The sequence below is a fragment of the Oncorhynchus mykiss genome, chromosome 12 (assembly GCF_057628025.1).
Source record: "Oncorhynchus mykiss isolate SJ-2025 chromosome 12, ASM5762802v1, whole genome shotgun sequence".
NCBI classification, from domain to species: Eukaryota; Metazoa; Chordata; class Actinopteri; order Salmoniformes; family Salmonidae; genus Oncorhynchus; species Oncorhynchus mykiss.
Window position 1 is genome coordinate 64,884,857 of NC_143033.1, and position 11,336 is coordinate 64,896,192.

The window sequence follows — 11,336 nt, forward strand, 5'->3', positions numbered from 1 at the left end:
CAACAACAATTCAAACGGCAATAGGAAAAAAGGCAGGACACACCGGTTCACTTAGGTGCCAGACAATGCAAAGCTTTATTTTAGGTGTATCGAGAATGTAAATGGAGGTACAGACATAGCTGTTCTTAGTTCCTCCTTTGTCCCTTTGTCATAGAGCAGCACCCTCTCTCTCTACCTCTCCCTCTACCACACTCTGATGGAAGCCCCTCCCACCAGCCATGTGAGCTCTGCCACGGGGGTAGTTGGCACCTCCCCTGCTTCGCTGACCTCGCCCGTCCCAGTAGCGATGGTGCCTGCCCCCCCGAGCATCCCATTGGTCCATTCCTCTGAAATACCGCTCTTGCCATTGGTCAGGCTGTTGCGCTGAACCGCGAGGGCCTCTCCTCCTTCCCCTCTCCCTATGGCCTCGCCCAGGCTCCATTTCCATGCCGTTGCTAGGTGGGATGTCCATTTTAGGAGTGTCCAGGCTTGATTTGCTTATTGGCTGACCGTCTTTAGGAACTGGAGCCTCTTGTTGGCCTAGCTCCGTACGTCCCTCCCCTTCTTCCTTCTCCAATTGGCTTAATTGTGCTTGTCCCAGTTCTGGGTGGCTTGAGTTCTCCTGAAGTCTGGCTTTGATCGGTGCGTCGTGAGAGTTGGCAGGAGGAGCACTGTGGAAGTTGTCATGTTTCTCTGAGGACAGGGAGAGTTTGTCCAGATGGTCAGTGGGGGGGACAGGTGTCCCTGGGTGGGTGTGGGGCCTGCCTCTCCCTCCCCTCCTCAGGCCCCTGAAGTGGCCCTGTGGCCCTTGGTGCCAGTACTGGTGACCTGGCCTTCCCCTGCGATGCGAGTGGCCAGCGTGCTGCAGCTTTGGTGCTGTGATCTGATTGGTGGAGGCAGGGGGAAGGGAGAGCAGTGATTGGCTGGGAGAGGCATTCCCGTCAGTGGTGACGTTGTCCAAGTCGGGAGGCGGCTGTGAAAAACAAGTCATAACGTTGTTTAATTAAGATACATCATCAGGAAAGTGTACGCTCACGCACTGACACACTTCAGCTAATATTGTTTGCTAAGCCCCTCCTTGTTCCTTACCTCATTAATATGTATGAGGAAGCGGTTAGACTCCGCCTCTGTGTCAATAATCCCGCCTTTTGCTTTCTGACGCTCCAAAAGTTTCTGGAGCTCAGCCCACTTCTGCCGGAACTCCACCCCTATCACCGCTCCCTCCAGCTGAGTGAAGTAGAGGTCAGCACAAATGGATGTATTTGCAATAGCAGCCACTATAATTGAAGGTGTGGTGTACCACAAGTGGTGTAGTTGAAATTGCAAGCCAATTTATGACAGTACTGTAGAGGAAAAAAGAACAGCTACAAGAAGCAACATAGCAGTACAGTGTGTCGTCAGTGTGTGCAGTTGTCTTTACCTTTGGAAAGCTAGGGGCGGGATTGGACAGGAGCTGGGCAACGTTGTAAGTCAGAGGTTCTCTACACACGGGACACACAACAGTTAGCTCCTACAGGGGGAGGGAGAAAGAACCGCCAGTCAAAATGACCACTAAATGAATCATCACTAAAATCTCCAGGAATATAGCAAAAAAAATATTTTACAAAAATACACCCCCCCCCCCCCCCCCAAAATGCAGTTTCACTTCAGCAACTCCGTCAATTCTACTGCTGCATATGGATACTTGATCTCACCTCATCGTCGGTCCTCTCCCGTGTCTTGTCCTGCTCCAGCTCCTTCTCCCTCTCCTGGAGCTCAGTCTCAGAGTGGGTGATGTAGCGGCCTAGGCAGTGGGAGTGGAAATAGTGGTAGCATCTGGTCTTGGTGAACGCCTCCCCATCCTGGGACAGACCAGTAAGACAAGGGAGGACAAGGTTTACATCACACACAATGCTGCGGTTCCATTTTGTGTCCACTTGCTCACTCCCCCTCGCGGATTTCAAAAGCATTGGATTGGTGTTAACATGGGCTACAGAGAGTTTCAAACAGGAAGACTAGTTTAAATTCTCATCTTGTGTGGACTAATGGAAATATTAATTAAAACAGATCACCTTAAACCCGTACAGGCAGATGACGCAGTTCCCATGGGGAATATTGCTCTCCGTCAGGATCTCTTTGGCTTTCTGAGAGAGACAGAGAAAAGAGGGACCGAGTCAGGTACTTGATATTCATCTCTATTTATACATCCCTAAATTTAAAAAACTTTTTTTTTTTTAAATCAGGACAAAGGGCATCCTTGATCCACAGTCCTAATTATAATATCACAAATGCAGTTCTTAAATTACTGTAGTCTCCAACTAAGAGATTTCAAATAAGAACAGAGAGAATGAGAGAAACGGGGAGAAAGAAAGAGAACTGGCCTCAATGAGCTGGTACAACACAGGGGAACCCAGGCAGGACTCCGCCTCTGTCTGTAGACATTTCTGCACACTGGGAGAGAGAGAGAGAAATTTTGGAGCAATACAAGCAACAGGGGACATAAACTAAATTTAACTACCCTTCATCAGAGCAGACTACAATGAACCTAAGATGGAGGACAACAGATTTACTCTCATTACCTGCACAGCTTGTCATCAGAAAGACCCCGAGGGTTGTGGATGGAAATGGAGGGAGGAGAGGAGGGATACTTAGGAAGAGAAAGAGAGATCAGTGTATAACATTTGAAAGTGGCATGTCCTGAGAATGAAAAGGACAGGGCAGGGTTCTAAGGAAAGGAAATTATGAAAGCATGAGGAAAAACTTTCACAATGACAGGAAGTGTTGTTGCTACATGGAGGGTTGTCTCAAAACTCACACAGGGACCCATCAACTCCGGTCCTGGAGAGCTACTGGGTAAGCAGGCGTTTGTTACATCCCTGCACCAATACACAAAAAAGTGTACACACCTTGTAGGTAGCTCTCCAGGAGAAGGGAAGGCCAGTATATTTAGGGAGTACACACTTTTTTTTTTTTACACAAGTAACCTAAATATCTATTTTGTTTTATAATCAAATGGATTGCAAAGGACAAGGTAGCAGGGAATATGAGCATACCTGGAAGTCGAGAGTCAAAGTTAGGGTGAGTCGCACAAACTGAGAGAGGGAATCTTCACCCGTGGAGGGATATAGAACCAGACTCACCTCCCATCCCCTATAAGAGAGAGCAACAGAGAATGTCAATTAAACACACACACCCACTTCAAAGCCCGAAGTCTATCAGCTATTCATCTAGTCTTATCCATTGGCCGGGGGAGGCTAATCACTCATACATTATAGTAAAACACCCCGGGATAGAAGAGAGGGCAGAAGGAGATGTCTGTTTAAGTGTGAAGGCTGACAGACCTCTTCAGAGAGCAGTTGGGAGGACAGGATGTTGAATACAGAGGGGGGAACGCCACAATCAGCTGAGTATGATGCAACAGACCTACAATATCCCTCTATCTGGTCCAGCCTCGTGACGCGACAAAAAAACATAGCTAACTAGCACACCGCACCTCTGATACAATGGCGTGTGGTGTTTGTGTATAGTATTATAGTCTGGTCACAGATCTATACTGTATGTGCTTAAGGTGAACCAAGTTACTTTGTAATTTGTTGCTATGCCACACCAGGGCACAAACAGATCTGCAACCAGGCTACAGCTGGTATTTATATAGATTCATGAGTCAGCAAAATACTGCTAACCATCAAAGTGAGGTCTTAGTGGTGTTCTGGGGCATGGGTTATCATCAAACTGAGTGGCTCACCCATCTCTCCTGTTAATCTGCAGCTCATCCAGATAGATGGACTGGAGAACCTCAATCTCAGACAGCACACTGTAGAGAGGAGATGTAGCCAATGTCAATGAATGATGCAACAATCTGGATGTTACAGCAGAAATGGCTTGAACTGTAACGCATTAACTTACTGCAGAGCAGGATCATTAACTAGCGAAACCAAATGTAAGAATGTAGACCCTGCATAGCTCAGTTAATCATGCGTGGTAAATGGTCAAGCTAGCTATAAAATGACAGCAGGGTCGTTTAACCTCAAAGCACACGAAAGAGGATTGACACCCATCATCTCAGATTGTTCAGAAATTATTTTGTTCGAAATATAATTTGATCTCTGAAAAACCAAAGTAATTGATTGCACCCAAATTGGCTATTTTAATTTATAGGATTCATATAATAATTAAACACATGATTTGAACCAAACGTTTTTTCCAACAATGAGTATATAGTATTAGTTCTCTGTCTGACAAGTGGTATTTTGCTGCGGTTCAGGGTATTGTTTCTTCAGCCTATGTAATGTATTCCCAGTGAATTTGGTGATGGTTTTCAAAACCCTGTTCAGAGAAATGAGTATTTAAAGTTGTTAGGTTTATGTTTCATCCTACATCATCAGGTTCTGACCACTAGACGGTGCGGCTCGAGGTGTTTTATAAGAACCCCACCATGCTTTGGTTGTCGTCCACTAACTTAGCATTTGTCATTGATCTACGTAAAATACTCCATAAAGTCAAAGTGAAAAGACAAAATGTAATAACTCAAATTGTCATTGCATAAGTATTCCCCCAATTTGTTTATACAAGCCTAAATTCATTCAGAAGTAAAATGTGGCTTAACAAATAACACAAGTTAGATGGACTCACTGTGTTTGAAATAGGTGTTGACATGATTTTTGAATAACTACCCCTTCCTCTGTCCCCCATACACAGCATCTCCCTCAGTCAAGTATTGAATTTCAAGCACAGATTCAACTAAAGAACAGGGAGCTTTTCAAAAGCCGCATAATTAAGGGCAGTGATTGGTAGATAAATCAGACATTGAATATATCCTTAAGCATGGTCAGGTTAGTAATTATGCTGTGGATGATGTATTAAACTACCCAGACACAAAGATGCAGTCATACTTCTGAACTGAGCATACTCAGTAGTTGCTTGAACATCTATGGCAAGACTTGAAAATTGCTGTCAAGCCATGGGCCCAACATCTTGACAGAGCATGAAGAATTTAGATTTAACTAGGCAAGTCTGTTAAGAACAAATTCTTATTTACAATGACGGCCTACTCCGGCAAAATCCGGACGATGCTGGGCCAATTGTGCTATACCCTATGGGACTCCCAATCACAGCTGGATGTGACAGCCTGCAATGCTCTTATGAGACTAACCCAAGAAGACTCACAGGTGTAATCGTAAGTTGTTTCTAACATTGACTCAGGGGGGTGAATACCTATTTAATTAAGGTGTAAGTGTTTCATTAATCTTTAAAAATGTAATTTTTATTCCACTTTGACAGAGTACTTTGCGTAGATTGTTGACAAAATGACAATTAAACCATTTTAATCCCACTTTGTAACAAAATAAAAATGTGAAGAAATCCAAGGGGGTGTGTAGACTTTCTGTTAGGCACTGTCCCATTGACTTGCATTGGATTTGTGTCACAAATGCTAAAACGTTAGCCTTTGAAACAGTGGCCAGGGAAACAAAACCAAAAGCATGGGTTGCGGTCATACCTTGTCCATAAACCACTTACAGAATAAGGAAACCAATGTAATTGTGATTTTGATTAACTATCCCTTTAACATTGAGGGGCTGTTTAAAAATAAATAATCACATACTAGCAGGAACACCACCATGTAGTGGTCAGAACCTGGTAATATGAGAATGCAGGATAGGACATAAACCTAACAATTTCAATGACTAATTTCTCTGAACAGGAGGAGAAAAATAAAAATCAACTAATTCTATGAGAATACATTATATAAGACAAAGAAACAATACTCCGAGCCGCAGCGCCATACTACTTGTCGCTGGGAGTTTGGTGCGAGGGGTCCATGGCTGGCGTTTGGCCATTTCCTTGGATTCTTCATGACTTACTCATTGTTAGAAAAAAGTACGGTCAAAACCGGATGTTAGGTACTATATTTATTGGATATTATGCATTCCATACATTTAAAATTGCCCATTTGGGTGTAATCAATCTTATTAATTTCTCAGATCAATTACATTTCAACAAAACAATGTGTCAGGACTGCTAATGTTATGGGTTTCTAACTACGGAAATTATTTCAGAACAATCTGAGATGGTGGGTGTCATGGCTTGCTGAAATGACATGGAACGACGTAGCACTGAACCAGAATCTGGTCGATTCTCCTCGCCACGTTCAACGTCTCCTTTAAGGCCAGATTCTGGTTCAAGCCGATATAAACTTTGTGTATTTTCCTAAATGGATGTCAGCTAACTAGCACTGTATGTAATGTAATCTCTTTGGTAAATTACAATGCTGAACAAACAGCTTGCTTGCAAGAGCCTTTTCGTATGATCACAACACGCATCATACCCTGCACTCAGCAGTGTCGTTTAGTATGTAGCTAACGCTAGCCGCCGGAGCTAGCAAGCTAGCGACACATAGCTAGCTAACCACAATCTACAACGTACATATAATTTGTAGATACATATTCAATTAAATGGTATTGAATATGAATGAACGTATTATATAGGCATTTGCCACATTTTCTCCACCTACACGCTATCATCAACAAACTCACTCGCTTTCAGCAGCCATCTTCGTTCTGCCGACCGGGACTACTTCTTCTTCTATGGTATATTGGCGATCGCACATTTTAAATGTGTATCCCGCCACCTACTGTGTGGGATGGAAACAGGATGACCAAAAATGGAACTAAATACCCCCCCAAAAACTTCCAAATGACCCCAAAAATCGATTAATAAACTAAACTAAATCAAACAACATTTCTAAAAAAAAAACTGATCTGATCCCTACAAAGGCTCAAGGGGAACCTGGGAGGGCGGGTCTTCCGGCACCAGTACGTACCCCTTGCAAGTCTTCAGATGTAAAATCCTTAAATCCCCCAAACTTTTCTGCCACAGCCAGAAAAATGTCCAGTTTCTTAGACTTCTTTGAGACTTGTGCCATACATTTTATAACTATGGCAATGAACACCACAAAACCCACTTTAACATAAAAGGGTGTCTTTTGACTGGCAGCAAACATTTACTACAGGCTGTGGTGCATCCACTACCATATTTTCACTAGCATCACTTGTTTTCTCAATTATTTTAATCGCATAGGAGATTCAAATTACTGCTCTAACTTTTGCCACCTCAATCTCCTTCACCCTTACAGAGCACTCCAGGAACACTGCCCTTTCCCACCTGGACAAAAGGAACACCTATGTGAGAATGCTGTTCATTGACTACATCTCAGAGTTCAACACCAGTGCCCATGAAGCTCATCACTAAGCTAGGGACCCTGGGACTAAACACCTCCCTCTGTAACTGGATCCTGGGTTTCCTGACGGGCCGCCCCCAGGTGGTAAGGGTAGGCAACAACACATCTGCCACGCTGGTCCTCAACACTGGGGCCCCTCAGGGGTGTGTACTTAGTCCCATCCTATACTCCCTGTTCACCCACGACTGCGTGGCCAAACAACTCCAACACCATCATGATGTTTTCTGACGACACAACAGTGGTAGGTCTGATCACCGACAGCAATGAGACAGCCTATAGGGAGGTCAGAGAACTGGCAGTGTGGTGCCAGGACAACAATCTCTCTCTCAATGTGAGAAAGACAAAGGTGCTGATTGTGGACTACAGGAAAAGGTGGGCCAAACAGGCCCCCGTTAACATCAACGGGGCTGGAGCGGAGCGGGTCGAGAGTTTCAAGTTCCTTGGTGTCCACATTACCAGAAAACTATCATTGTCCAAACATACCAAGACAGTCGTGAAGAGGGCACGACAAAACCTTTTCCCCCTCAGGAGGCTGAAAAGATTTAGTATGGGACCCCAGATCCTCAAAATGTTCTACAGCTGCACCATCAAGAGCATCCTGACCGACTGCATCACCGCCTGGTATGGCAACTGCTCGGCATCCGACTGTAAGGCGCTACAGAGGGTAGTGCATACAGCCCAGTACATCACTGGGACCAAGCTTCTTGTAATCCAGGACCTGTATAATAGGCGGTGTCAGAGGAAAACCAATAAATTGTCAGAGACCCCAGTCACCCAAGTCATAGACTGTTTTCTCACCCCCCCCCCATTTGTTTTGTACACTGCTGCTACTCACTGGTTATTATCTATGCATAGTCACTTCACTCCTACCTATATGTACAAATGACCTCTAACCTGTACCCCCACACACTGACTCAGTACCAGTACCCCCTGTATATAGCGTCGTTATTGTATTGTGTTACTTTTTATTATTTTTTACTTCAGTTTATTTGGTAAATATTTTCTTAACTCTTCTTGAACTGCACTGTTGGTTAAGGGCTTGTAAGTAAGCATTTCACGGTAAGGTCTACACTTGTTGTATTCGGCGCATGTAACAAATAAAGTTAGATTTGATTTGATTTTTTCTCAAAGTTTCCGGGATGTCACGTCTCCTGCTTATATCAGTACACTCATAACAACTTAAGCATTACAAAACTTCTATTAGATCAAATAAACCTAATTCAGTAAATATGCCATACATTATTTTGGTGACCAAATTCAACACTCTCATTGACCTCCATACAAAAATCTCTTTGCTTGGTGGGTGAAACAATGAAAAAACGCCACCTGCTGGAGGGAGACAGATTTTCCGCCAAGTTCAGCCTCTCTCTTCCTCTCTGCTGCAGTGACTGCATGTTTCTAAAGTTGCTCTTCACCAACTTCATCCTGAGGTGGTTCCAGAAAGATGGCGGCGAGTGCAGATGGGATTTTATCTTGCTCCGAGTAACTTTTATCCCTCTCAAACTTATTTAAATGTAACAAACTTGGTTTATAGTAAACACAACAGAGAGCAACGCTCAGTAGACCGTTACCTTGATCGGAAACTTGGCAAAGAAGAAGGCAGTTGCTAACTGACCACTCATACACCAGGGAGAAAACACCACCCGACTCCTCAGGAGAAGAAATGGAGGAATCTGTACATTTGGTTGATTCAGGAACTCTAGTCAATAGTCCTGCACCCAAAAAGACAGAGACAGAATTGTCTTAGCGTGAACTCTAGGTCAACATAATCGATGCTGTCACTGTAAAGATAAACGAAAGAGCCGATGGTCTGGAAAAATGATACACGAAAACACATAAATAATTGTTGACCTCGAGACGACCCTGAATCATGCATATGAGAGTATCGGAGAGCTTAAACGTGCAACCACTGCAACCTCTGATAAATGTACTGCAAAGGAGAAGACCATCGCCGATATGCAAGAGCGCTTGTCGGAAGCAGAGTGATACCGTATACGGCGGGGGCTACGGCTTTGGTGTCCCCGAGGACCAGGGTGAGAATGTGAAGCACATAGTAAGAGACATGTGTAACCATGTGGTTCCGGACTTCCTCGAAGGATATATGGACATGGCTGTGGATGCCGCTCATCGTATTGGGACAAAGCAAGATGCCATCGGCAGCCGCTCGATCATCATTCAAGTTTGCTTTCCGCACAGCGAGAGATGCCGTTTGAAAGAAAGCAACGGAAAGCGCCTTTCTGAAAGAGAGAAAATGTTGATTCGGTGAGGACCTGACTGCAGCAGACAAGGCAGCAAAGGCAAAGTAGTGGCCTCTCGTCCAACAGGCCCGAAATCAAGGAAAGGGTGGATACTACAGGGGAATCCGAGCCTTTTTCGCTGACAAAAAAATTAATTAGACTTAGGGGATTTGCTCCACCTTATCCTTAGCCTTATAAGGTAGCCCCTTCCCCACAACAAACTGAGCATTCTAGTTTTGAATTGTGGTGTTATGGTTTACAAGTTAAGACTTCTGTTAATACAATTATGAAGCACCTTTTTATAGAGACACATTCATGCAAAGAGGACTATAATATTTTGAAAAATCAGTGGGGCAGTGACATTATCTTGGCCCACGGGACTAATCATTCAGCTAGGGTTGCAATTTATTTATATTTTTAACTTTTACCCCTTTTTCATGGTATCCAATTGGTAGTTACAGTCATGTCTCATCGCTGCAACTCCTGTACGGACTTGGGAGAGGCGAAGGTCGAGAGCCACGCGTCCTCCGAAACACGACCCAACCAAGCCACACTGCTTCTTGACACAATGCCCACTTAACCTGGAAGCCAGCCACACCAACGTGTCGGAGGAAACACCGTACAACTGGCGACCGTGTCAGCGTACATGCGTCTGGCACGCCACATTTTAGCAGACAATTTCAAAGGGACATTTTTGTTTACTCAAATAGACACTTGGGGATTTTAATATTTTAATATGGTTTATTATAATGAGACTGATAGATTGCCCCATAGGCCTAACATTGGTGTGAACAAATTGGTGACTTTCTGTCAAATCCTCGACTTAATTGACATATGGAAAGTTAAAAGTACTGGAGAGAAACAATACACATGGAGTAATAGAGATCTTCACTACAATCAAGAATTGACTTGTGGGTGATAACCTCTTGTCTTGAGCCCAACACTGTAGAGGTAAAAATACTGCCTGCAGTCCTGATGATCATAAAGTTAAATGGCTGACTGTAAGAATGTGCAGTAATGATGATAAGAAATACTCGGGTGGTTATTGGAAATTGAATAACTCATTGTTATTGCATGGTGATTGAAAAACTGTGATTAAGAATCTAATTTCTGTTCACTGGAATTTAGCTACCTCTAATGCAGAATAGGGGAAATATTGGGAACTGCTGAAATGTAAAATCCACTCTGCCTGTATTACTTATGGGAAATGGCTTGCTTTAAGAAGATGTGAGGTAGCTGAGCTCTCTGAGAAAATAGCTGATATCACACTTCATGAGAAAGAATCAACTACAGTAGATACATTTTATGAGGAAAAGGCTAGAGGTGCCTTCATAAGATTCAGAAAACAATGGCTTGAAAAAGGCAAAAAGAACAGTCGATACTTTTTAATTTTGAAAAGAGGAGGGGAACTCAACATACTTCAAATAATTTAAGATTAATGGGGTAACCTCTGAGGATAGAGAGTTGTTATCAGACTTTACCACTAAGTTTTATGAGAATCTTTACTCCTTAGATAACAGTTTGAGTGACTCTAAGGTTCTCCTTTATTCAATAGAGAATGTTAACTCGGTTAGTGAATAATTAAATCGGTCTTGTCAAGATTGATCCATTATGGACATCCGATATGGGGTTGCTCGACTAAAAAATAACAAATCAAGGTTGTAATGGATTAACCTCTGAACTTGACAAAACATTCTATGAAGAAATAGCAAAATTTTTACTTGAAGCCTTTAAGGAGGCTATAAAGAAGGGAGAACTACCTGCCCCTGAAGCAAGGGGTTATTACTCTCATACATAAACCACAAAAGGATCTCTTAATTATTGATCATTGCTGTCCAATCACACTCCTAAATGACGATTACAAAATGATAGCCTAAATCTTTGTGAAAAGGTTAAAGATATGC

General features: G+C 43.3%; 1 protein-coding gene across 2 annotated transcripts; it reads right to left on the reverse strand.

Annotated features, from left to right (window-relative positions):
• Nucleotides 1–46: 46 nt before the first annotated feature.
• rnf25 (ring finger protein 25) lies at nucleotides 47–6,746 on the reverse strand. Of its 2 annotated transcripts, XM_021626055.3 has the most exons (10): nucleotides 6,492–6,746; nucleotides 3,704–3,772; nucleotides 3,012–3,108; nucleotides 2,538–2,605; nucleotides 2,340–2,409; nucleotides 2,031–2,102; nucleotides 1,674–1,820; nucleotides 1,400–1,489; nucleotides 1,069–1,206; nucleotides 47–952 (listed from the first exon to the last, which is right to left on the reverse strand). In XM_021626055.3, the coding sequence occupies exons 1-10, from the start codon at nucleotides 6,563–6,565 to the stop codon at nucleotides 149–151; spliced, it is 1,629 nt and encodes a 542-aa protein (XP_021481730.1). In that variant the 5' UTR covers nucleotides 6,566–6,746; the 3' UTR covers nucleotides 47–148. The 2 variants fall into 2 exon arrangements, with proteins under 2 accessions (XP_021481730.1, XP_021481731.2); XM_021626056.3 differs by lacking the exon at nucleotides 3,704–3,772.
• Nucleotides 6,747–11,336: the final 4,590 nt, after the last annotated feature.